The following is a 26,441-nucleotide window of genomic DNA, read 5'->3' as shown; positions in this document are numbered from 1 at the left end:
AGTCTGCTGAAAGTATTGATCAGATAATAATTCCCTGTAAATTGTTGTTTGTTAAACTTGTTTTTTTTATTATAATTGTTAGAGGTTTCAGTATAGTCTATTTCTTTTTTTTAATCTTTGAAAGAATTTTAACCTAAAATTTATATGCATCGACACATTATTATTTTACTGAAGTGATGAATATGGCGAGTATATATCATTTAAATGATAATAGCATTAACAATGCAGTGCTAAATAATAATTAAAAAATGCTAGAAATATTTTGATAATTTTAAAATAATGATTTTAACATTCCGCGTTATAGAAATAAGGTACACTTGAATGATAAAATAAAATTCTTTTCTTAAAAAAATAATCCTATAAATGACTCAATTTAATAAATTTATACATACATGGTACCTCTAGGTGGTTTAAGCTGCAGAAGTAATATATTGCAATGCAGGATAAGACTGGATTCAACTTGTAGAAACCTGTTGTAATGCATAAGATCACATATAATATATCTAATTGGCCCCCAATCTTTTCTTGGAACCCACATTGATTCCAATCCAAAAAGATGATATGCTAAATTAAATTACCCTCTTCTAAATTTTTAACTCGAATCTAACATCGACTCGCTCAAAAAAATCTCAATCACCTTTAGATATTTTACATTTAAATTTTCAATTTGCTTTACTATACAAATAATCGAAACAAGGTAATCCAAACCATAAATTACAGGGGGCAAAGGCTAATCAAAGCAAGTCAAACTAATCGCATTGACATTAATTACAGGGGTTAAAGGGAACAGAAATACACAAAATCGGCTCCATAAACAATAGCAGTGTGAAGCGATGATAAGCAAACTCACCCAGTAGAAGTTATTCGTTAGGCTTGCTTCGCCGGAGTCTTCAACAGTTCTTACACGAGGAGTCAAAATCTTCCAACTTTGAAGGATGGATGGCATAACCAATCACTTGTTTCGAGTAACTATTAAAGAAAACAAAAAAGAAAGGTTCCAGATATTACCACTGAAAATAAATAACCTTAATAAGGACTTTAAATGGAAAACAGGCTTTCTTATGATGGAGGTCTTCGCTGAGTAGCTCGAGCTCAGATGAAATCGGCAACGTTTGAAGGCAGTTCCTCTATCACCACGTTATAGAACTTCTGGATGTCAAACATCATCCTCTGGTCATCAGTCGTAACAAAGTTTATCGCGACACCCTTTCTTCCGAACCGCCCACTTCGTCCGATCCTGTGGAGGTAGTTCTCTGGTTGCGTTGGTAGATCATAGTTTATGACTAGGGAGACTTGCTGGACGTCGATGCCGCGGGCAAGGAGGTCAGTTGTGATGAGGACTCGAGAGGAACCTGAGCGGAATTCGCGCATAATAATGTCCCTGGTGTTTTGGTCCATGTCACCGTGGGTTGCTGAGACGGTGTGATCCCTGGCCCTCATTTTGTCGGTAAGCCAGTCAACCTTGCGTTGGGTATTGACGAAGATGACACTATGCGTGATGGCCAGCGTCTCATCGAGGTCACAGAGGGTTTCTAGTTTCCAATCTTCCTTATTGACATCCACATGGAACTGTTTGATACCCTCGAGGGTGAGTTCGTCACGCTTGATGAGAATCCTAACAGGTTTGTTCATGAACTTCCGGGCAATCTCCAGGGCTTCAGGCGGCATTGTGGCAGAAAAAACTCCCATCTGAATCTTTGAAGGAAGTAGCTGGAAGATGTCATAGATCTGAAGCAGACAATGCATATTTTCAATTCAGGCAAAAAAAAAAACTTTCATTTGTAGAATGAAGAGTTATCACACTACTAAAACTCAAAGAAATGTCAGAAAAGAGTAGGTAGCCATACATTGTTTGCTAGGTCATTCTAGAGGTAAATAGAAGTTAATCCAACGTTTTTGTTAGATATTAACCTTTTACAACAAAGGATAGGTTTATATTTGCAAGGTAAAAATATCATCAACAAAGAACCAAAAATCCCATGCAAAATAAGGAATCTGTTTAAAATGAATCATAATTGCAAATGAACTGAGTGTTCCATGATAAATGCAAAATAGACAAATAAACATGAAGAAGAATAGGAGACCTGGTCCTCGAAGCCACGTGAAAGCATTTTGTCGGCCTCATCCAAGACAAACATTTTAATATAATCAGGGCGAAGAGACTTCCTCCTCAACATATCAAAAACACGACCAGGAGTACCAACCACAACATGCACCCTGTTTGAAAGAATACGCTGATTGTCACGAACACTTGTTCCTCCGACACAAGCATGAACTTTTACGCCAATATAATCACCAAGTGCTCGCATGACCTTCTTAATTTGCTGAGCTAGCTCTCTAGTTGGAGCAAGGAGGCTTGGCATTGAACCAGGCCATAATCAAGCTGCTGCAAAATACCAGAACAAAATGTGGCAGTTTTCCCTGTCCCTGATTGTGCTTGCTGGATAACATCCAGTCCCTTGCAGAAAGGAACTATTCCTCTTTGCTGAATTGCCGAGGGCTTCTCCAAACCTACAAAGTAAAATGTTAAATCTCCATCCCATTTTGTAACAGAAGTGCATAACTAAAAACTGTTGTTTGTGCCATTACCATAGGCATAAATGCCTTTAAGAAGATTCTCTTGGAGACCCATATCATCAAAGCTTTCACAGACCTCATCATACGATGTGAAGAAATCCTGCCAATCAGCATTTAACCTGTACCAGTAAGAAAATTGTGCAAAAAAAGTTCTGTTACCAGAAGCAAGCAGATAAATATAAAATACAAATTGGCATTTCCTAGAAAGGCAAAATTGAAAAAAAAAAAAGAATTTTTTAAGCGATCATACTAGTGATTCAAAAGTAAGAAGTGTTACAGCTCACTCATTTTGGCATCATATTGGTGGCCATCAAACTGTGATCCTTCTGGTACCATTCCAGCCATATCTGCAGAGAAAAAGATAAAATGCTAGTATCTCCAGAAAAGAACACCTAATCACTATCTTATAAAATTTTTGAAAAAAAAAAATGGAAACCATTGATGCGGATGCAGTAGAGGAAAGTTACAAAAACTACAGAAACACAAGACACCAAAGGCTACTGGAAAACTGATAGAACATGAGTATCAGATATATTAATTGAGACTCTATTTTAATTATCCATGCATATCCTAAACAGAAGTGATGAGAAAGTTCTACCTTTTAGCTTTTCCAATTATGAACACGAGAATTTCCTTATGCCTTCGATGCACACTCCAGCAAAAATACAAAAAATGGATGATATGGAAAAATAAAGCATGGAGGAAAATAGTTGAATAGGGATGTAAACAAGCCGAACCGAGCCAAACAGTATTAGGCTCGAGCTCGGCCCGTTTAAGTTATATTCGGGCTCGAGCTCGGCTCGAGCTCGAATCAAACTTTTATTACAAGGCTCGAGCTCGACTCATTTTGGAATTATTAAGCTCGCGAACAGTTCGAGCTCGTCTCGTTATTAGCTCGATTATCATAGTTAATGAGCCTAATTCGTTAAGCGAGCTCGGGCTCGTTTTCGGGTCATTTTAGAGCTAGCTTTTTTGGCTCTTTTTAAAGCTCGTTTTAAGGTTCGTTTTAGAACTCGTTTTTTGGCTCGTTTTAGAGCTCATTTTTTGACTCGATTTAAGGTGTGTTTTAAAGCTCGTTTTAAGGCTCATTTTTTTTTGGCTCGTGAGCCTACAAACGATCATGGTTGCTAGCTCACGAGCCGAATATCCTTAAGCTCAAGCTCGGCTCGATAAAACTGTCGAGCTCGAAATCGAGCTCCACTCGATAAGATAAACGAACGAACTCGAATGAGCTTTTTATCGAACCGAGCTCCGAATAACTCGTGAACCGTTTGGTTCATTTACATCCCTATAGTTGAAGTCAATCCAGAACATTAAATAAGATGTCCTACATTTAAAAACATAAGAAAATGGTCTAAAAAACTTTTATTAGGGCAGCAAATAAATAATATTATCAATTTCTAAAGAGGAAAGGAAGGAAAAGCCTTAATTTTATCTATTTTTTAAAACTTTTTTTTCTCACCTGAGCCCGGGAAGCCGAGGGAAAGGAAGTTTGAGCTTCTAACAAAAAGCAATTATTTTCATGTACCCGCGTCTCATCTCATAAGAAAATTTAGACAAGGTTTCCTTTTTGTAATAATTCCTTCCAAAGTATCTACATGATAGTGATCCGTGACCTATCTTGTAAGAAAATTTTGAGAAGGCATTGCCCCTTGGTTTTCTTAAATGACAGAAGTAGAGATTATTGCAGATGATAGAAGCTCACAATAAGGATTTAATGCAGTGACTTTAAATATGGGTGTTATGAATAATTGTGATAGATGAATTTTTCGGACCATTATCAAGGTTTACGTACTCAAGTGGATTGCCTTTATAGTTATCTTTTGTTATTCGTTCTGTTTTTTCTCTTCCACTAGTATTTTTTTTCAATTGTGTTTCAAACTTGTACTATCACGAATCATTTTTGACAATGGATTTATCATAACTTTGTTATTTCTCCATTCTTCCTGATGGTTTTCTCTTCATATAACTTTTTGGAAAGGACAATGCAGCTTTTATGGTGAGAAGATTGTACATCTTAATGTTTTTTCTTTTTAAATGTCAAATTACTTCCATAAAAGTGTTCAATGATTATCGCTCTAAGTAGCCACAAGTTTGGTCAAAGAGTTGAAAAAAGGCTCTAGTACTCTGCTATTGTAAAGATGTGTCGAGTGTTAGATACCTCCTCATCTGCATTCTCATACTTTAGGGGGTGAACCATGTGAGAAGACTATCTACAAACTATTCTTAAAATGCAGAGCTATAGCATGACTCGAGCAATTGGTACCATTGAAGAGGCTCCCTTTCAAGGCATAAAGATGTTATATCCACCTTAGAGTCATTTAGCGTGCCCTATAGTAGAAGTTCTACTTCTCCAATAAGGAAATTCTTCTTGTGCCAGGTAGGATCTTCAATTTGTTATTATATGAAGTATTCCTACCATCATATTAGAATTGAATAAGTGTAGAGTGTGTGTGGTTGTGATATAAGAGCAACTGGTGGTGGTGAAGAACTTAGCTCAGATACTAAGTTGATAGGAATTTGCATCCTATATCGAAGGATACTTGATAAAATAGGATAATCACTTCGAGGGATCAGCCTCTGCTAGCCAAAGACTTTTAATTGAGTTAAATTGATTTTATTATTCATTGATTGATTGCTAAAAGGCTATATAATATATTTTTATTTACACACATCAAAGAGGTGCCTTATCAACAATTAAAAAAGACAAATTCAAATATCTAGTAATAAATTGGAGAATAACTAGCTCTAGAGTAAATAAAAATCCTACTAAGTTGATAGGAATTTGCATCCTATATCGAAGGATACTTGATAAAATAGGATAATCACTTCGAGGGATCAGCCTCTGCTAGCCAAAGACTTTTAATTGAGTTAAATTGATTTTATTATTCATTGATTGATTGCTAAAAGGCTATATAATATATTTTTATTTACACACATCAAAGAGGTGCCTTATCAACAATTAAGAAAGACAAATTCAAATATCTAGTAATAAATTGGAGAATAATTAGCTCTAGAGTAAATAAAAATCCTAACTAATACTAGATCCTAAAATTAATTCCAGATAAAATGCAATAATTTACTTATTTTAATTAAATAACTTATTATAGAGATAATAAAGAAAAATAATGTCAAGCTGAAGGATTACCTTGAATAAATCCTTATATCATCACACCATTACACAAATTCATAAATTGATATGGACCTAACCAAGCACCTATCTAAGGATCGAACGAGCGGTAAAGCCATCTAAGCGGCATATCTTCGTATCCAGAATCAAACAATAAAATCACAGAAAATAAAGGATGAAGCAAAATCCAACCTACCTAATCACCAGATCGAGGAAGGAGGGATAAAAAAAAACACGATTCGAGGAGTTGCTCCGGCCAGCTGAGGAGCACGAGATCGGGCGGTAGCAACGGCGACTCCCAAGACGAGTTGATCTCGAAGTCGAAGAGGAAAGTTAACACAACTTACTATAAATGGGCCGGGCCAAGAGAAGTTATGCCTGATCTGATTCATCTCAAATTTATGTGGGGATATGGGATTATATTGGGCCTCCTAGATTGTGGGTCGAACCTAAATGCGCGATCACAACTCAGGAAACGACTTGGGGTACTCCCTTATGCGCCACAAACAAGTCATCGTTCCTAATCGTCCACTGCATCTTCTCGTTACCGTCGCACGAAGGCAACTCGACCACACACAATGTCTACTCACTTACGCGTTGCGCAACCTGGCCTGGAGTTGTGGGACCCATCGTTTTGCATCAGTCAATCACCGGGTAAGGACGGACCCCCATCCCATCCTCTAGTGTTCAAAATTTGACGTCCCAAAATTCGTTACCAACATTCCTACTCCGGTCGGATCAGTTCTTTTCTGCGCAGTGGGTCCCAAAGGGTCGTCGACAGCGAAGATGGAGGTGATGGCACTGGGTGCGTTTCTTGAGGGCGTGTAGTCAATTCCTGTACACGTTTTGTTGTGTTTCTCTTGGTTTGGTCTCTAGAATCTCACTTCTTCCTCGTCTTCGCTTGATCTCCAGGAAGAGCAAGAAGCCCTAGACTCCTTCGACGACTGGATCTCCCTCTTCGCTTCTTCTTCCATCTGTCGCGCGCCTGCCCTCGGCGTACATCTGTCTCCATGCTAGATCCAACAGCGCTTTAGGTGATTCCTCCGAACGGTAATTCCCTTGTTCTTGTCGGTTTCTTGATCTATCTGTATTCTGTTTGTATTTACTCCAAATGATTGCCAATAAGTTGTCTAATTCAATTCGTGCGTTTTTGTGATTGGCGGAATTGGACACTCGAGACATTTTATCTTTGTTATTGGGTTTGGCTTCTTCTGGATCTGGAGGCTATTGGTCAAGTATAAGTCATCTTTTGAAGTTTGTTTTTGTGATTTACAAGTTGTTGTCTTCTCACTTAGTTTACTCTCTGGATTCCATAGCTGCGGGTGATGCTACAAATAACTACCTAACTACCTTGATATCTGGATCCGTAAATCATTTGCGTTGATAATTGGACGCTCAGCTGAAATATTTTTCTGGTGATAGGAAAAACAGCCAATGTGGTTTCTTGGTGACGGTCTTTCACTATTCGACATGAATTAGCAGCAGCGCCGGATGACTACTCTTACTCTTTCTCTCAAAAAATTGGAACTAGTATAGTAAAAGCTGCAAGTTTTGAGTTCTTGCATGAGCTGGATATGTTAACGTTGTGATTCTTATTTTATTTAATGGGATTGAACCCATTTTGTTCCCCTGCTAGTTGTGATTCGTATTATTTATCATGTTTGCCATAGAAGTGGGTTTAGTTTATGGAAGGATTTTGTATACTTTCCAGTTTGCATCCCAACTTCATTTTCTTTGTTGCACTGCCTCATCTGTGTATGACGGATAGAAGATAGAAGTTGTATCTTGGCTGATTTTATACAAGAATCCTTATTTACTAGGCATTCAAGATGGGGCCAATCATATTCCAAATTTTTTGTAAAAGAGACTCAAGCCTTAGTTGTGGATTCACAATATTCACTGAAAATACAAGTGCAAGTTCTTGAATCCAGTGATCCTATATTTAAACTATAAATTGTTTTCAAATTGTCTCTCTAATTGTAGCAAAACCTGAAACGCCCCTCACAACCCGTCCCAGGTTATGTGAGGGGAGGTAAATTACGGGGTCAGCTTATAGCCGACCCCCAAGTGGCTAGGGGGTGGGAGGAGTTTTTCCCCGAGGCCATGCGCCCGTCGGGAATTGATTACTGCTCCATTGTAACAAATCTACCATCCACCAGCGAACTGGGCACCCCCATGGGGACTCAAATTCTCTCTCTAAGTACTTTATTGATGTCGCACGGTTAATCTACACTTCTTATGACATTATTTATATACACTTCCCAATGTTAAATCAGTTGTGTGTAAAAACCAGGATGTGATTTGCAGATCAGATAAAACATTTGCTTAGGAATGAACTTGCAAAAAACTGTGACTTGAGATGAAATTGACTGGTTGGATAAAGGTTCAAGAAAACAACTCCTCATTTTCTGAATTTTTCTGTATTTATCATTTTACTTGTGCTTCCTATTTATTGTTTGCATTCATGTACTCTGTTTGCCCCTTGGATATTATGTCAAATATCTAGACCTAAGTGAATAACATTTTTGGACATTATATAGCAATAGAGGCCATCTGAAAACTGTTTATGTTAGATGCTAGTGGAGGCTATTACTCCTAATAATTTTGCGTTTTAAGGTTGGGGCCTCCCTGTATAATCTGTAACCAGAGACTAAGTCTTTTCCTGTTGCTATCACATCAGGCCTTGCCAATTTCTTTGTTTATACTCTTCTCTAAAAGAGGAAAGAATTACTTGCAGGTCTTTTCGAGCTTTTGATATGATCCACCAAATTGATCTACTTGTTGATGTCTGGTTATGAGTGGATCGCCATCAAGATGCAGTTGACAATATCTAATGATAGTCAAGAAGTATCTGATACTGAGCCAATTCTTCCAAAGTCAGTTGCTACATTTGGCTCTGAGTCACCATCTTCAAGTGAAATTAGGGTTGTGGCTACTGAGTGTGACCTGGATGATATTGATGATGAGCGATGTAATTTGGTCAATCAAGATTGTCCACAATGCAGAATTTGCCTTGATACAGGAGGTCTTTACTAATTATAATTGGTACATTAAGATTATGTGCAAATTAGTTGATATAGAGAAGAACTATAAACTAATGCAAACTTAATAGGAAAATTATGAGAACTATTGATAGTCATTCCAGACTTATTCTATTGACATTTTAGTTTTGCTTGCAGGAGATGACTTGATTGCGCCTTGCTATTGCAGGGGAACACAGAAGTATGTTCATCGATCTTGTCTTGACAATTGGAGATCAACAAAGGTACAGTTAAGCAAGTTGATATCAGCTGTTCACCACTTTTATTTGCATCTAGTTTCAGCATGGATAAGTCATAAGTATTCCCTTGTAACAGAATTATTTTTGAGAAAACTGCCTGGAGTCCTTTGTTTTGAGCCCAGTGATTGTTTTCTTATTCTTCTATATCATTTTTCTAACAGGAGGGCTTTGCGTTTGCACACTGCACAGAGTGCAGAGCTGCTTTCTTACTGCGAGCAAATGTGCCTCCAGATCGGTGGTGGCTTAGATTGAAATTTCAACTCCTTGTAGCCAGGGACCATGTTCTTATATTTTTTATTGTGCAACTGGTAGATATTACTGTGTTATATTATTTTTTTGTAATATGTATTGATTTGGTTAGCTATCTATTAGTAAGCATTTCTTTGCAATTTTCCTATGGTAATTATTACCTTTGGTATTATTTTCTATGCATTTATTCAAACTATGTTTTGTTTCATATGTTAGCCATCTATATATGACAAAAATTTTAATTATGAAAACTTATTTCTAGTCCTATAAGAATTTGTGCCCTGTTTGCAATTTATCCTATGAACTTTGCCTTGATTTGTAGTTTGCCGTAATTTGAATAACTTGATCAACATCATCATCTTGCTCTGATTGTCTCAACTATTTATGTTTGACTACATGATCTTATCATTTCGCTCTATGCAAGACTGTATTATTAGTAGTATTCAATTCAATTAGATCATGTTTTGTAACATTGAACTAAACTTTTCTCTAATCTTCCTCTCCCCTTGCAAAAGTGTTATTCTAATTAATCCAATTCTTCTAACTATAGAATTTATTGGATGTCCGAACTCTGAAAATGTTTATACTATCTCATATCATTTGTCAGAGCTATACTCTAATTTGAATAACTTGATGATGTTAGATAACCTTTCTATTTTGTTACCTAAATTTTTTCTCTAAATGCATTTGATAGGTTGTCGCTGTCTTGGGTATGTTGGTGTACAGATTTTATGGTGAAGAATTGCGAGAAATGTTTGGGTACGAAGAACATCCTTATGGTTTTTACACAATGGCGAGTAAGTCTTTTTGTTGAGACCTTGTTAAATTTGTTTTGTTGCATGGTGGTTGTAAAGATAATCTGCAATTTTCTAGTTAATTAGTCATTGAAATCTTCCTTATTTTGTGATGGATGCAAAAACGTTAGCTTAGTCAATCTGGATCAGTTGTGGTTGTACTTCAGGCTGCATAGCATATAGAGTGATTATCTGGATGTGAACTGACCAGCAGGGCATGATCCTTGGCATCCAAGAATTGGCTCTAAATCATAACTATGATTCAGATGATAAATGATTTGATCAGAAAACGTTTACCAGCTATTTAGGTGATTTAGAATGACATGGTCATCCAACTTGGTTTAAGCTAATGTTCCTTGCATAGGGCAAGTTTAATTGACACAGTAGGTGAGGCAGCATGGAATTATGGGTTTTCTATGAATAATAGACCTTGCCATCATCAATCACGTGAGAATAGAAGGGTTGTGAATTTACAAAGTACACTTTGCCATCGTGGCATGATGTTGAAGATTAATCTTATAATAAGATAAATGACTTTACTATTACTAATAAAATGACATCACCCAGGATTGAACCAAAATCTTCGTTATTGGTATATTATGATCTTCAAAGGCCCGATGAACTCATAATACATACCTGCGGCCTAAATGTGATTTCAAATATTTTATCAAACACATGCGTTTGCGGATTATAGTTCCACTTCACATTTTTTTGCTGTAATAAGGATGCATGCTCTTGTAACAAGCTCCATAGTAGTAGTTCACATGTCATACAAATCTAATCCCACTCCTCATGAAACAACTAATATCTTGTAATATTCTCAAACATTGAAGTTGCTTGTATTAAAATTTAATGCTCAGATATACAAATCAGTTATTTTGATTTCTCTATATTGTCCTTGCTCAGATCATTGCATGTGTTGTGGAACCCTTGTTGTATAGGAGTAATTCTGATAGCCTTTTATCATCCTGATAGTTGCTTGCATATTGGTTGGGAATTTGATTTCAGAAAAAGAACAAAAAACATCTAGGATATTGACTCAACAGGCTTATTAACCAATAGAAAGGTATTCACAGTATTGCTTTGGCACCACATTGCCTCAACTCAAAGACTTCATTCCTAGTTAACCTTTGCAGGAGCGGAATCTATTGAACTCAACATTCAAATTTCTATAGATAGGTCATTTGGAATAAGACATTCCTCCATTACTTTCCTTGATTTGCAATTGTCAGGACATACTGATATTGGAATATGATTAGAAGTATTTCCTTAAGAGCAATTTTCTGCTAGACTTGTACACCGTCCATATTTGAATCATATTTGAAATTTGAGCTTCTACAAATAGAGGAACTTCTTATATTTGATTTTGGATAAAAAAATGGTTTAATTTTACCTGGGATTCAAATTATTGTCTCATTTCGTTTAAGCATCCTTGCAGCTGTCTAGACAATTTATTGTCATTGCTAAAAAGAATCAAAGTTACAAGTACAAAAGTGTAGATACTCTTGCTAATCAGGTGTTCAGTAAGTGTAGCGATTTGTTTGTCAAGAAAAGTGTTTGTAGTCATGTCCTTTTCTGCTATCTGCTACTTCTGTATTGTTTGAAGCCCTCTGCTTCGTTCTTTCTTCTTCTTTTTTTTTTTTTTTTTGAGTTATTCTTTTTGCTGATGCTTTGCTCCATGAAGCAGTATTGGCTGTAATTCTGGTGGGCTTGCTATATGGCTTCTTCATTGCTATAATTTGTGGACAGAGAATTAATGAGAGGCATTACCATGTTCTTGCAAAACAGGAGCTGACAAAGGTTTGAGATGTTGCCTACTTCCTGGATCTCCCAGGAGACTGCTCTTGCTTATCTTCTTCTTATATAGTCACATCTCATGTTCCTCTCGAGCAATACAAAAGTATTTTGGGATTTACCATAATCTACTGCGAACACATGGCTTCATTCTTGAAATCGTTCTTAAAATGGCTTGTCTGGAGTTTTTAACATTCACCAAGTCTAATCCATTTACAAAGAAACAGACAGCAGTTTCTGTGTGTTTCTTATCTCCCTCTCTTGCAACAAAAAAAGAGTATATTATGACTTATGAGACAACTGCCTTCTAGGACATGTAATGCAAATTTAGCATATTTTAAATTTGTTAAAATTAAATGTGCCTTAATGAGATATTAACAACCTGCCTGTTTCTCGATATCACCCTTTCCTTCTTCCAGCTGGACCATAATATTTCTATTTGTATGATGTGGATGCATATTTCCAATCAGACTTAGGTATCTGCTGGATTTCAGAATATATACACATTGGTCTTCTATTTCATTTTTAGATTTTTGGTATTTCTGATCGATGAAAATTTAATTGAGATCATCCAACTAATATAATCGCAGGAGTACGTGGTGGAAAGTCGAGATGAAAATAAGAATGTGCCTGAACTTGATCCTAGTCATGTTACTGAGTTGCAAATGCTGGGGCTATATTGAGACGGTCTAAATTCCTCAAGTACGTGGCTTCTGGTAGAAAAACTTGCAGTAAAATGTTTCTGATCAGCAATGACAATTGTTTCCCAGTATTCCCATGTCATTGTCTCGCTCTCTCTCTCTCTCTCTCTCTTAACATGCAGTACTTTTTCCTTCTTTTGCTGAGAATTCACGCGGCATCAATTTGAGATTAGATAAGTTAAGATTAGGAAAGCTTCTCTTGCATGGATCAAATCTTCCAGACCACACAATTCAATTGCCTCTTCTCTCTTTCTTCAAAGCTGATTTACATCAACACTTAGCCCCAAGCAATACCCTTGTGTCACGATCTCCAAACTGCATGTCTTCATTTTGATCCTTCCCGAGCTGATACTTGTGTATCAGGTTTGCTATATTTCACTGCTAGGTTATCCATTGGCTATATTTTGCCTTCTGCTATTGGAATAATCTTTCTGGGTTTAATCAACGACACTGCTAGAGGAGGCAAAGCGAGCTGCACACGCATAGCCACAAGAACTGAGGGAAGTAAAGATGGATTAGTCTTCTCAGCTTCAGTAAGCGACTGAGTTAACCATAGAGAGCTTTAAAGTTGAAGGCAAGTTCACTTCTTTTTTTTTTCTTTTTCTTTTTTGTTATATTCTTCTTTTTACTACATGATTGAGCAATTGTTTAAGCGTAACTATCTGATTCTTTGTGTATGTACAATTTAAGAACATTCCACAGCCATTATTTTTTTGTTGAGTTTGCAACACGAACTTTTTGTTCAAACTTGTATTACGTAGCCTGAATCATAAGAGTTATTGCAACTGTACGAACTTAGATCAATATAAGATATCTCACCTTTCCCCTATTAGATTGTTTTTCCGATTCATTTCTTGTTTTTGTGTGTGTGGGTTTGTGCCGTAATAACATTTGTACTACATGAGTTCTCCTGGTGAGCTCCTTGACGACTGAATAACGTGTCTTCCTAATCGGTTCACATCCTTGGATTATGTTGCATTGCAAATATTTATTCTTCTCCCCCATTTATTGTTAAAGGTGTTTGATCGAATTTTCGTGGAAACTTGTGCATCAATGTAACTAACTAGGATCATACTGCTCATTAGGAAAAGGGAAAAGTGTGGCTTTAGGTCAGGAAAATAATAGAATGTTTTTCTCTGCCCAAAAAATAAAATTAAAGATACATCTCTGGCCCTAAACTGGAAAGCTTTTAAAAAAATGGTCAGGCGGATTTAGCTTGTTATTTTAATTTTTTATATAGATTTTGTTGGTTATTTGGATAGGGGCGGATCAGAGTTTTAATTTTCAAGTTCTAAGGCACTTTTATTATACAATATAAATTATTTTGTAGTGTCAACTAATATTGATTCTTAGTCAACGCTCATAGCAAAACCCTAAACCCTAAAATTTTACCCATTGAGCCTCATTTTAAATGACCCTCTTCTCAACTAATGTTAGATTTTTATTTTTATTTGTATGGTGAAACTAAAGATTTTGTGAATGTGCTTGGTGGAAGAGCTTATATATGATAGATATATCATCCATATATCGGATGATATCGTTCACCCAAAAGTTTTTCGCAATAATGAAAACTTACTAAAAAAAAGACTAAAGATGATCCCGAGAAGGTAGTTCAATTTTAACGTGTTATCAAAATCCTACATAATACAGATCTCAAGAAATTAGTATGCAATCGTATCCTACATAACATATTATCAAAATCACTTTACCAAAACGATAAAACGGTATATTATCATATCAACTGCATGGTATAGACGTGCTTTTCCTCAAAATTTAGATTATTAAAGTCGACATTTTTATGGCTAAGCACACAGAATTTGCATCCAACGAAACTGATATCAGAGGTAAAGACGTAGCAAGAGGTTTAAAAGTTGATTTGAACATACCCTTGTATCTATTGTGGGGGCATCCGGTAGCTGATTGAATTAAAGATACTAGAACAAGTGAAAAGAGTGGGTCAAAACAATGATACATGATAAATTCAAAGTATAACCTGAACAAAGTTTTGAAATTAGCAAAAAATTGTTGTCTTTTAGAGCTCCTCCTTGGCCAAGTATTACACCCTCCAAGGTCTATATTCGGTTACCGTGTGAAGTCGCTGAGGAAGTTCACCCTTTGCTTGTTTAATAGGCAGGTAAAGAAGGCTGGCCTGCTTTGATTTGGTACATTTCAGTGAATAGAACAAGAAGGATCTACCTACAAGCTAGCAAGATCTTCTGTCGGTATTGTAGAGGGAACAAGAGAATGTGCTCGGGTATTGATGCCACCTCCTCGTACAGAAAGGGAGGGTCCCTTGAGTGAGCTGGCTCTGCTAACAAGATCCGAGTCAAGGAATACGACTATTACAGTTATGTCATCATGGAAATGTCGACGAACTCCGCGGTCGATCTTCTTGAGATCCGAGTACCTCATCTCACGTTTCTTTGCAGCTTCTTGTAACGCAGCTTTGATGAGTCTCCGAGCACTCCCCTGTAGGATTTATGAAAAAGGGTTTTAGTCACCATGGCTGCAAGAAGAAAGTTCAATAATTGAAAGAGCCGCACTTGAGCATTTAATCAACACTAGGGGAAATTACAGGTTAATCTAACAAATCAAACAAACAGCAAACTCTAAATAGATGAAATAGAAGTTGTTCAATGGCATGCATAGCTTATAAAAGCAAATGCGATGATATTTATCAAACTGAATATTGTATCTTACATGAAACGGAAACCATCTTCAGACAACAGTTGCCTAAGTTGATAGTTGAATCCCAGCATTTTCAAGAATTAAATAGCATCGAATAAAAAAAATAGAAGTTTCACGAAGTTTTGCTCAATCTATCTATTAAACTTTATCTTTGCATTACTTTTGTTGTCCTCGGGGTGACGAGCATGTTAACTCATCGGCGGCTCAACATGGCAAAATGACAGGTTGAATTTGATTTTAATATTGGCAAATGGTTCAAAATTAAAGTGTATTATGATCTAACAAGGTTGACTACGTGTGCAAGTAGTTCAACCAGAAAGTCCTACTAGGTCAAGTTGACTAGATACTAGACAAGGCAAAAGTCGTGGACACTAGGAAAGGGGAAAGCTCTAGTTGCGGCTAGACAGAGTCAAGTTGACTGGATGCTAGACAAGGCAAAAGTCATTGACACTATCAAAGAGGAAGCCCTAGTTGTAGCTAAGCAAAGAAGTCCTGGTAGATCGAGGATGTCGGGCATAAGTCCTAAGGGTCGAGAACACTAGGCAGGAGTCCTACTAGGTCAAGTTGACTGGATACTAGACAAGGCAAAAGTCCTGGACACTAGGAAAGGGGAAAGCTCTAGTTGCGGCTAGACAGAGTCAAGTTGAGTGGATACTAGACAAGGCAAAAGTCATTGACACTATCAAAGAGAAAGCCCTAGTTGTAGCTAAGCAAAGAAGTCCTGGTAGATCGAGGATGTCGGGCAGAAGTCCTACGGGTCGAGAACACTAGGCAGGAAGCTCAGGAGTCAAGACACGAGGTAGAAGTCTAGACGGATTGAAGATCAAACGTCTAGCTAGAAGTCCCGAAGGTCAAGATCGGATGCTGAGCAAAAGTTCAAACAGGTCCAGAGGACAGGATGTTTGGCAAATAGATAATCTCTCCCCTCGAGAGGGAACAATCAGTATTGGTCTGACCTAGGGTTTCATTGGAAACTTAAAAGTCAAGACTAGACAATCCAAATTGGACTGACTACTTTGCACTTTATTATTATTATTCTGTGTTAACTCTGTGATATAGGAGTTAAATTCTAGAATCAGCTGGAAGGAATCTAGACGCCCTAAACTCAGCCCGATGGCAGGATGAGGCGGCAACTTCTGATTGGTCGGAGCATATCAACGTCCAGGCGCAAGGGATCCGGGCACCGGAATTAGGATAAGCTTCGAGGAGGTCATGCCACGTTAGCCTTATTGAGGCGCCTAGAAGGGATAAGAAGGGTTCAATTAGCACCTAAGACACATCATTTTCTATAACTTCCATACTTGTGTGCTACTCTGAAACCTTCCCTATGTCGAAACGCCGCACTAACAACAATGCTATATTCTGAATCTTCTTGTGTTGTTGGTACTGTTTATTTTGTTAAGTGTAATTGCATATTTTGATTATTGTACTTAACGAATTGATAGTGGATTGCTCAACGAAAGTGAATAACAATCGCTGGCCTTGGACTAATAGTACAGGCTGTGAACAATGTAAAACAAAGCTTGTTAGCATTGTGCTTGATTTCTTTATTTCCGCAGCATACTCTCTCAAGTTGTCGAAAAACATGAAAAAGCAAGCTTTGTGCTTGTTTTCTTTATTTCCGCAGCATACTCTCTCAAGTTGTCGAAAAACATGAAAAAGTGAAACGCGCTATTCGCTTTTTCATGAAAAAGATCGTCTAATCTAATAATTGAAAGATCCTTAGAAACCAAATAGTTGTTAAGTCCTAGTAGAACTTAGATAGATGAAGTCTTGATTGGGAATAAGATAGGAGCTAAGTCTTGGTTGGAAACCAAGCAAGAAAGTCCTAATTGGAAACTAAATGGATCAAGTGCAAGTGGAGTCAACTGAGAGCTGAAGGGTTGGCAAAAAAATCCAAGTGAAGTGGAGCTGAAGACTTGCAAACAAGTCCAAGTAGAATTAGCTGAAAGCTGTAGCGTGACAACTCATTCTAGATGGGTCAGCTGAGAGCTGAACATCTAGACTCAAAGTAAGTGCGAGTAACTTAAAAATCCTCTATCATACTCATTACATGTAACCATTGTAGGGAAGCGACATTCGACGATTCCAAGCGACCAGAGAGGAGTCCCGACAATTGGTTGGTAGAGTTGTAAATTTGGATTGGGTTCATCGGCTTGGCCTACCTCGCCAAATAATTTAAGTGGATTGGGTTAAAATTTTATCAACCTATTTAAAGATGGGTTAAGGCGGGCTGACATGCACGGGTAAGCCTGCGGTGGGCTTGAGTTGACCCACGAGTTGAGGAAACAAAAAAATTATAAGCGAGTTACCTTGAAATTGTGATTTACAAGGCATAAACAGATTAAATAATACATGAATTAGGGGATATCATGGAAAAAAGTTCAAGTTGGCAACTTATTTAACAAATATGAATTATAGAGTCATGAACATTTAGAATAGAAAGTTAAAATAAAACAACAAATGCTTGTCCAATTTTCACCTTCTAGAACCAACTCACCTATAAAATCGAATAATCAATATAATTAGATTTCCAAATCGAGTGGTAGAGATTCAAAAGTCACTTAAAAAAAAGGTACGTAAATTTCTCATTCTAGCATATTTGGTTGGATTTAGATTAATTAGATTTTAATTTTCTTCTATATATAATTTTTTTTGGGTAGGCTCGTGGGTTGGCTCGCCTGACCCACAATCCGCCTTAAGTTGGATTGGGATTTCCCAACCCACCAAGATGACAGGTCGACCTGCTCCACCACAAGTCTTTATGTCTAACAGCTCTATTGGTTGGTGATAACTCTCGATGAATGCAGTTGGGAAGTCCAAGCAACTGTAGCGAGGTCGGGGCGACTGAAGCGTACAGGCGACTTCCAAACCGGTAGAAGATGTTATCCAACGATCCGGCCGAGTTGGATCAAGATCAGGACTAACCCTTCTCCAAGCGACCGGAGGACCTCATGTCGACCGGAGAACACAGACGACATTATCTATTAGATAGACGTTGCAGCTACATCAGCACCTTCCAAGTGACCAGGGAGCCTCAAGTCGACCAGGGAGCCTCATGTCTACTTGAGGATGCCACATCAACAATAGAAGAGGATTATATAAAGGGTCTCGAGGTAGAGCTTTAAAATCACTCAATCTCTTTCCATTCTTGTGCTACTATGCTCGTGCTCTAATGCTCACGTGCTTTCTGTGTCGCGACATGCTGCAACCTCGTGCTTCAATTCTGATCAGCAACATCTAGCGTAATCTTTTCATTTTTATTTATTGTGTTGTCATATTTGTTTTATTTGTGCTTAATTTTTAGATTTTTTTTTCGAAGGTTTCTCCGCCTTTCCAAAAGGAAATTAAGAAATAATAATCATATTTTATTATTGTTGCGTGTGTCTATCTCTGCTTTAATTGATTAAAACAAGTTTTGCTTGTTGACATTACTTTGTTGCTTCTGATTAAATCTGTGATAGATTAATATTTCAATTATTTCTACTGTGCTACTTTGTTAGTAGTTATTTCTAAAAATATTAGCTCATAAAATTTGTAACACTATTCACCCCCTCTCTATAGGGTCGAGTTCAATCCTACAATTTGGTTGCTCAGCACATGGGCCAGCATCCCCTCCTAACTAGATCAATCTTAGCTTATCTCTTTAGTGGACCTGGAGTTGACTTTTTTTGGATATATAATTGTCTGGTTTTGGGTGTCTTGACTCATAGTTGACTTGACTAGTTTATGGAGTTATAACTTGTTATGACTTGGATTTTGACTTCTATTATCTTTTTGGTCTTGTCTTATTTTGTATATGTGATATGACATAGCTTAGACTTCCAATTTATAATTAATTACATGCCTGCCTTAATCTTGCTTATTAATTTACAATTAATTATTTGGAATTATGGTTTAACTTATGTCTTGTTTAATTGGGGGAGGGTTGGTTAAAGAAAAGTTCAAATTCAAATTGTTTTAAATTATTATTTGCAAAAGTTCAAAACTTCCCAATTTAGGACTTCCAAAATCTTTATATGATTAAGGGCAAGTTATAATTAAGGGGAGTTATAAGTTTAAATTAATTCACATATGATTGCACTTATCATTTATTATTGTCATACATTGAATATAAACTTAAAAAAATATTTTTTGATTATATTTAACTAACTTTAACTTAGTTTTCATACTATGAAAAAAAGGGAGATTGTTAGTACTGGAAGCACAACATTGAACCCAAAGTTTTGATATATGACTAAGGTTAAAATTAGGTTTGTTAAGATCTAACAAATTGGTGTAAGTGTGCAGGAGTATGTTACTTGACAGTGATGAAGTCCTAATCGGAAACCAAGCAATAATTAAGTCTTAGTAAAGCTAGACAACTAAAGTTCTGGTTGGGAATCAGGCAATGACTTAAGTCCTAGTGGAAATAGGCAACTAAAGTCCTGATTAAGAATCAAGTAGGAGCTAAGTCTTGGTTCAAACCAAGCAAGAAAGTCCTAGTTGGGAATTAGGTGGATCAAATCCAAGTGGAGACCAAGTGAAATCAGTTGGGTTGACGGCTTGACAGAAAAATCCAAGTGAAGTTAGAGGAGAGTTGAAGGCTTAGCAAACAAGTCCAAGTAAATTCAACTGGAAGTTGTAGCTTGGCAACTCAGTTTAGATGAGTTTGCAGGAAGCTAGACATCTAGACACAAAGAAAGTGTAACTTAAAATCCTATATCATACTCATTATGCGTAACCAGGGAAGCGAAGTGTGACTGGCTGGTGATGATCTCGACGAGTGAAGTCAGGGAGTCTAGGCGATTGGAAGGAATCCAAGCGACTGGAGGAAGTCCGAGCGACTAGCTAGTAATAACTCTCGGGCAAACGGGCGACCGAAGCATATGGGTGACCGGAAATGCTTCGAGTAGAAGATGTTATCTAGCGATCCGGACAAGTCAGGTCAAGATCAAGGTTGACCCTTCTCTAGGGTCGCAGGTCGATCGGAGAATGCGGACAACGTTATCTACTAGATAGACATTGCAGCCACATCAGCACCCTCCAATCGATCGGGGAGCCTCAAGTCGACCAGAGGATGCCACGTCAGCAACAGAAGAGGGTAATATAAAGGGCCTCCAGGCAAAGCTTTAAAATCACTCAATCTTTTTCCATTCTTGTGCAATTGTGCTCGTGCTATACTGTGCTCTGCTTTCTGTGTTACGACACACTGCAACCTCACGCATCAATTCTTATATTGTCATATCTATTTTATTTGTGCTTAATTTTTAGATCTTTTTTGTTTGTAAAGTTTCTCCACCTTTCCAGAGGCTGTAAGGAGAAATTAAAAAATCAGAATCATATTTTATTATTGTTGTGCATGTCTATCTCTGTTTTAATTGATTAACTATTGAACAAGTTTTGCATGTTTACATTGCTTTGCTGCTTGTGATTAAATTTGTGTTAGGTTAATATTTTTACTCTGTTATTAGTTATTTCTGAAAATATTAGCTCGTAAAATTCGTAACGTTATTCATCAGCCACTCCTTCTAACGTCGAGTTCGATCCTACACAAAGTGTATATTTGTGCAAATGCAACTCACTATCAAACACTGCTTCCAGCTAGTTCAACAGTAGCAGCAGGTTCTGTAAGACTATACAATGTTTAATGGTTAGAGCAGACGAATGAGTACATCCAACTTCACCTAATTCCTTCATAAAGTTACTATAGAAAAACAACACAAAGTACCAGGTGCAATGCATGAAAAAAAAAACCCTGGCAGATGCTTATCTATGCAGTTTGTTATGAAATTTGGAGTATTGTATACACAACTGGAAAGTAATAGGATTCCAATATAAGTTCAATGGTGCAGGAAAACTGTAATGCTAATGAAATCTGCAACGTCAGTAATGAGGAAAACGAGTTAAACTCACATTTCGAGGGTTGTTTTGGACAATATTAACAGCTTCTTGATTACTAAGATGCTCCCAGAGCCCATCAGATGCAAATATAAGGAACTGATCTTGAGGTTGTAGTGGTTGCACAATAATTGATGGTTCTGCACTCAGTATAGGCTTCTTGAATGGCTCTCGAAGCCTGAATTTTACATGCAATGGTTCACAGTTAAATTCAGCCTTTTTTAGATATACATCACCAATTGACCTGGAGATCTGAAATAGAATGAAGTAATTTTCTTTAAAAGGAAAATATTCTTTAAATACACAATTCATACATAAACTATAAACATACACGATTGAGATAGAATGCAACAGAAAGGGCGTAATTGGTACAGTGCACATCACCAAGTGTTCTATGAAACATATGATGTCAAAGGAAGAATGGTAGTGTCACACTAATATCAGAATTCGGTCACCTCCTAATGAGAGACACTAAATGCCATTAACAGAGTAATATCCCAAGAGATGTAGAAAAAGATTAGCCTAAAGGCCCTCAACTGTTACATCACTATTCTAAACATTTAAAAAACAGTGAGCCTTTAATACCTGCAAACTTAAGTTCTTGTCATAGTAACAATTGGAAAGCAGGTATTGTGCATATGACAAAATTCTAGTGGCTAGAAACATATGATTCACAATTCACATTGAGATTAAATATGACCTGTTTAACAAACCCAACTTACCAAAAATTAAACCAATCTATCAATTCATTCCATTATAAAAAGAAGGATGAAGTATGTTATGTTACACAGCAGAAGTGGAGAGGTCAAGGAGGGTGAAATTTATCCTAGAAGATGAAATCTTGCTCTGTGGAGTTAACACTTGACTTGAGGACAACAAATCTTGTCACATTGAGATTGAATTGATAGTAAATGATGATACGTCTTCTTCCTCTCCAGGTAGTATCGTCATTTTCCTCCTCTCTACAACTTTGTCAATGTCATTGAGACTCCAAGTGGACAGCGAGGGATGAGTTGTCATAAATAGTTCATAAAAAAAATTCCTTGTTATCGATCCTACCTATTTGAAGAAAAGTTGTGTCGACAAATACAATAAATGGTTAGAAATATCAAGTTTCTAAATGAAATGAAATAATATTTTGTAATTACATATCAGCAGCAACATGTTTCATGCTTCACATTAGGTTTTGATATATTTTATTATGTAAAAAATATTCTTTACGGTTAGAAAGATATGTTAACTTGTTTCATAATTTTTAATTGGACACGAAATTCACCAAATGATTTTCGATGTGAACAACAATCTGACAACCAACCTTATGATAGGAAAGAAGGGCAAGTCTATTGTTCATAAATGAAGGATGAGTATTGCATGATAGATTAAATAAAACAAAAGGTTTGCATATGATGGTGCTTTGTAGCATATATGACATCAAACCAACCGATACATGGGTTATTTTAGCAAACCGTTGGACCTTGGTTACCTCCAAATCAAGCATGCTTCTTCTTTGACAGAATAATAAATTCAAGAAAGCAAGAGGTAGAAGGTATAGAACTAAACTAATCCATCACTATGTCATAAGCATGTATATACCTGGATTATGCCCTTTACACGCCATACATTATGCTTTAAAACAACAATTTGTTTATCATCAGGATGCATCGAATGCAATTCTTGTCTCACAGATTCAATTGCTACATTGTGTTCCACTGACAATTGCACAGCCAAAACTTCTCCAGTTGCTTTCACACCTCTTCCTAAAACAGCGCGGGAGTCACCAACATTAGCTATATAAAGTGTACTGCCACATATCACCCCAACCAGACAACATGAGCCTACAGCTGCAATCTGAGGCTTCACAGGCCATTGTTTGGTTACGAAGGAGATAAAACCCTCCTCTGTTGACTGGTATGCCTTTCTTATTACATCAGTTGACATTGACTGCTGCTCTGTTGCAAATCCTGTCAAAGCACAAAATTCTATGATAATGGTCTAAAAACACCGTAAATATACAGCATATTATTGATATGGAAGAAGTATCCATTTCAGTGCATAGTGTGCCTATAAATTAGCAACACAGAGTACCAATAAACAAGAAGTACAAAGACCACAAAGAAACAATTTAGAGTTCAATCAGTACATGGGATAACTTCCAAGAAACATAAAGGATTCAACAGTTCGTCTTACCCATCAATCATCAAAAATATAATATTAATATTAAACAGAATCTCAAATCAGCAACAGTCAAACAATTAAGTAGATCAAGTCATACCAAAAAACACTTATGATGCCCTGAAGTGTATTCCCCAAAGGTTGACTGATAAACAAGGAATCTCTATTATGAATATTTATAAAAAAGATGCACGCTATTCATAATATAAATTTCAATATTTTTTTGAATGAGGATTTTCTGATAGTAGTGCTAGTGTAACTTATGTTATTCAAATCAAAGCATATTTCCCATCATGATTCATAAGAATTACTGAAGTACCTAAACCTTTATATTATAGGAAGGCCCTAAATGTTGAGAGCTTACTTTTCATGTTCTGAAAGAGATGATCATTGACATATCGAGAAGTTTCTGGACCACCATGCCCATCATAAACACCAACAAAAGTTCCATATGGGCCACATTCCAGTGAGCTGAGAGGTCCGGACTCGAGTTGGCTCTGATCCTCCAGCAAGTTATTTGCTTGTATAACGGCCATGGAGAACTCACCATAAACATGCTCCCCACTGTCCTTGTACCATAGAAGCCCATCCTGTCGACCAGCCAAATCAGAATCTGTGTGGGTGTATCTGTCTGAAGATGGTTGCCAGCAGGCCTTAAAAAGGTTCATCAATTTTGTTAACATCCCTCATCTCGTCTAAGCCCGCATTTGTGTTTTTAGCATCTACACCCAAATAATCTGATATCAGAAACTGAATGCGCAACTTCACCTGTGAGACTGGATCAATAGAAACCCCATAAAGCATATCATTTGGATTATAAAGCAGTAACTAAAGCAGGTAAAGATACTGAATGCAGGAAGGTCATCAAAGATTTAACTCCCCTTCCAGAATTCAAAGAAAGAAACACAATATCAAACTATTTGAATATTTCAAATCTCTTTTACTCCTCTTCCATTTGCGTATCCAAATTAGATACTCACTACGAAGTCGATTCATCTGACAGAACACGCAAATACAAACTTAACCATTAAACTTTACGATTACGTGATCACTTCTAAGGGCCATCCCTCTCCCCGAATCAGAAAAGCAGAATCCCACTCAACTTTCCACGATCTGTTCACTCTTCCAAAAACCCTCCCACTCAACCGATGATTCCTGACGAAGTCACGGCAAAATACAACGCCCCGCCAAAAAAAAAAAAAAAAAAAAAACCGCAAAATCTATACTCGAAAGAGGAACAGGCAAAGAAAACACACCTTACGGGGTGAGAACTGCTCCCCAACGCCCCAGATCTGACGGATGCTTTGCTTCTTCCACGGATCAAAGAGAAGAAGAGGATTGAGGTTGGCTTGCATCGGCTGATGGAGGCCGACCCCTCGCTTGCTTTCTCTATCTCTGCTCTAATGCTTCAGCACACGGAAAGGACCACATTTATAAAAAGTCACAGTTCGCAAACGCCAGCAAAGCACGCCGTTGGAGAGAGAATATCGACCCATATTTGGAAATTAGTGGGGGCAAAAAGGTAATTATATTATATTTAAAAAATATATTATTAATTTATATTTAATTACAAATGAAATTATAGAAAATTAAATTAAGTTCGCCCATTTGTTTTTTCCATATATACCCTTTTTTCATGTTCCATCTAGTCAACTATAAATGCCCATTATTTATTAGGAGCTACATTGAATTATTTGTATAAAATAAAAAGGGATCTTTATCTCTATTTTCATTAAAAATAAAAAGGACGCCGGAAGTGCATCTGGAGTGTTTTCTTAATTTTAAAAAATTAACGGTTGATTTTTTTTATTTTTTATTTTTTCTTGATGGATGATCTTAAATATTAGGTTTATAGACCGTCCATTGCAAAGTTTTTTTTTATTTATTCTGATAGCCCTATAAAAAAAATTTATATGATTAAATTCATCACCTTAGAAATTAATCGGCCTAAGTTCAATATATGACGCTAATTAAAAATAAAAATAAAATACAATAAAAAGCACATCCTATTTTACACAAATATCATTTTCTAGTTTTTATTAATTTTCTGTTAAAGAAAACACTTCATATCATTTTTCTTTACTTTTACGTGACAAAGTTCGCTGTTTTGGGAGAGCGATAAGTTTGACGTGAACCATTTTGATTTTCTCAGTGCCGTTATATGTTTTACACGTGTGGCAGAACGATTTCCACGTTAATCTATTTTGTTACACGTGTCAGTCATCCATGTTATTGCTGTTTAAAAAATTAATTAAAAATATTTTTAATTTTTCTTAAGACTAATTATTTTGACGAAGGTTCCAGAATTATGCTTACAGCAATATAATTAGCGCGCGTACACAATGAACACTCTGCGTGAACGTCGCCGTTAATGTGCTCAGTTGACGGTTACTTTTCCGACCATGCCGGCGCCCTGGTGCGGGGCGCAGTAGAAGCCGTAGGTGCCCTTGGCGCTAAGCGTGACGGAGTAAGTCTCCCCCTGAGCGTTCAGCAGGTCCTCCTCCGCCATGGAGATGGCCCCAGCGTCGACGCCTGCCGGGACCTCGTCCTCGTCGAACACCACGTTGTGCGGGAACCCGGCGTTGTTCTTGAACACGATCTTCTCCCCCGCCGCCACCGAGAAGCTGCTCGGCACGAACGCCAGTTCCCCACTGTCGCTCCCCAGCAGCACGTCAAAGGCCTGCGCGCTGCCGCTCGCCACCACCGCGCTGGCCGCCGTCGCAGCCACTGCCAAGCCCACCGCCTCCTTGAGCGACGCTCGAACTACTACTACTCTGTCACTGCCCCTCCTCACGCTGCTGCTGCTGCGGCCCCTGAGGCCTCCGAAGGAAGCAGGGGCTTCGGCGAGTGCCGGAGAGGCGGCGAAGGTAGCGGCCATGGAGATTCTCCGGAGAATTGAGGTAATCGGTGAGGTTTATAGCGTGCAGAGGAAGGGATTCGATGGCGTGCCATGTGTGGCCGGGAGCAGAGTAGTTATCGTTATTTCCGACAGGGACTTGGATCGGTTTAGCGGTTGGACCGGGCAAATTGGACCGTAAAAATGATATAATCCAAGTGAATTAGCAGCGTGAAGCAGTAATTGAGCCGGTTTGATCAAGTAATGGTAGACCGGCCGGTTCATTTTGATCTGTCTTTGTTTTTGTTTTTTTGTTTCTATTTTTGTGACTGGTGAGGAA

At 37.4% G+C, this 26,441-nt stretch overlaps 3 protein-coding genes and 1 pseudogene across 9 annotated transcripts; 1 reads left to right on the top strand and 3 right to left on the bottom strand.

Moving 5' to 3' along the window:
- Positions 1 to 900: 900 nt before the first annotated feature.
- LOC122008868 lies at positions 901 to 6,054 on the bottom strand (annotated as a pseudogene).
- A 515-nt stretch (positions 6,055 to 6,569) lies between these two features.
- Positions 6,570 to 13,272, top strand: LOC122008867 (E3 ubiquitin-protein ligase MARCHF2-like). Of its 5 annotated transcripts, none has more exons than XM_042564760.1 (7): positions 6,574 to 6,741; positions 8,445 to 8,732; positions 8,887 to 8,972; positions 9,149 to 9,295; positions 9,931 to 10,033; positions 11,718 to 11,830; positions 12,415 to 13,272. In XM_042564760.1, exons 2-7 carry the CDS (start codon positions 8,492 to 8,494, stop codon positions 12,505 to 12,507), a joined length of 783 nt encoding a protein of 260 aa, XP_042420694.1. In that variant the 5' UTR covers positions 6,574 to 6,741; positions 8,445 to 8,491; the 3' UTR covers positions 12,508 to 13,272. The 5 variants fall into 5 exon arrangements, with proteins under 5 accessions (XP_042420695.1, XP_042420694.1, XP_042420691.1 ...); XM_042564757.1 differs by having other exon boundaries at positions 6,574 to 6,757; XM_042564759.1 differs by lacking the exon at positions 6,574 to 6,741 and adding an exon at positions 6,773 to 6,942.
- Positions 13,273 to 14,396: 1,124 nt separating this feature from the next.
- Positions 14,397 to 24,697, bottom strand: LOC122008866 (probable protein phosphatase 2C 60). Of its 3 annotated transcripts, none has more exons than XM_042564753.1 (5): positions 24,522 to 24,694; positions 23,630 to 24,041; positions 22,687 to 23,054; positions 21,109 to 21,345; positions 14,397 to 14,994 (listed from the first exon to the last, which is right to left on the bottom strand). In XM_042564753.1, the coding sequence occupies exons 2-5, from the start codon at positions 23,946 to 23,948 to the stop codon at positions 14,722 to 14,724; spliced, it is 1,197 nt and encodes a 398-aa protein (XP_042420687.1). In that variant the 5' UTR covers positions 23,949 to 24,041; positions 24,522 to 24,694; the 3' UTR covers positions 14,397 to 14,721. The 3 variants fall into 3 exon arrangements, with proteins under 3 accessions (XP_042420687.1, XP_042420688.1, XP_042420689.1); XM_042564754.1 differs by having other exon boundaries at positions 23,630 to 23,987; XM_042564755.1 differs by having other exon boundaries at positions 14,894 to 15,031; positions 24,522 to 24,697.
- An 826-nt stretch (positions 24,698 to 25,523) lies between these two features.
- Positions 25,524 to 26,217, bottom strand: LOC122011528 (plastocyanin-like). The gene has a single exon (XM_042567918.1). The coding sequence runs from the start codon at positions 26,141 to 26,143 to the stop codon at positions 25,643 to 25,645; it is 501 nt and encodes a 166-aa protein (XP_042423852.1). The 5' UTR covers positions 26,144 to 26,217; the 3' UTR covers positions 25,524 to 25,642.
- Between the last annotated feature and the right edge of the window lie 224 nt (positions 26,218 to 26,441).

This window comes from Zingiber officinale, chromosome 8A, assembly GCF_018446385.1.
Source record: "Zingiber officinale cultivar Zhangliang chromosome 8A, Zo_v1.1, whole genome shotgun sequence".
Taxonomy (NCBI): domain Eukaryota; kingdom Viridiplantae; phylum Streptophyta; class Magnoliopsida; order Zingiberales; family Zingiberaceae; genus Zingiber; species Zingiber officinale.
Note: the sequence above shows the minus strand (reverse complement) of the source record. Positions and strands in the feature narration are given on the sequence as shown.

What these genes read in the sequence shown, in the direction of transcription:
- LOC122008867 (XM_042564760.1), top strand. Translation starts at nt 8,492, where the DNA reads ATGTCTGGTTATGAGTGGATCGCCATCAAGATGCAGTTGACAATATCT. An exon ending in TGGTTTTTACACAATGGCGA is followed by an intron (nt 10,034 to 11,717) that starts GTAAGTCTTTTT and finishes TCCATGAAGCAG; the next exon opens with TATTGGCTGTAATTCTGGTG. An exon ending in CAAAACAGGAGCTGACAAAG is followed by an intron (nt 11,831 to 12,414) that starts GTTTGAGATGTT and finishes ATATAATCGCAG; the next exon opens with GAGTACGTGGTGGAAAGTCG.
- LOC122008866 (XM_042564753.1), bottom strand. Translation starts at nt 23,948, where the DNA reads ATGTTAACAAAATTGATGAACCTTTTTAAGGCCTGCTGGCAACCATCT. An exon ending in GTGTAAAGGGCATAATCCAG is followed by an intron (nt 21,346 to 22,686) that starts GTATATACATGC and finishes ATTCTATTTCAG; the next exon opens with ATCTCCAGGTCAATTGGTGA. An exon ending in TCCAAAACAACCCTCGAAAT is followed by an intron (nt 14,995 to 21,108) that starts GTGAGTTTAACT and finishes TAAATCCTACAG; the next exon opens with GGGAGTGCTCGGAGACTCAT.
- LOC122011528 (XM_042567918.1), bottom strand. Translation starts at nt 26,143, where the DNA reads ATGGCCGCTACCTTCGCCGCCTCTCCGGCACTCGCCGAAGCCCCTGCT.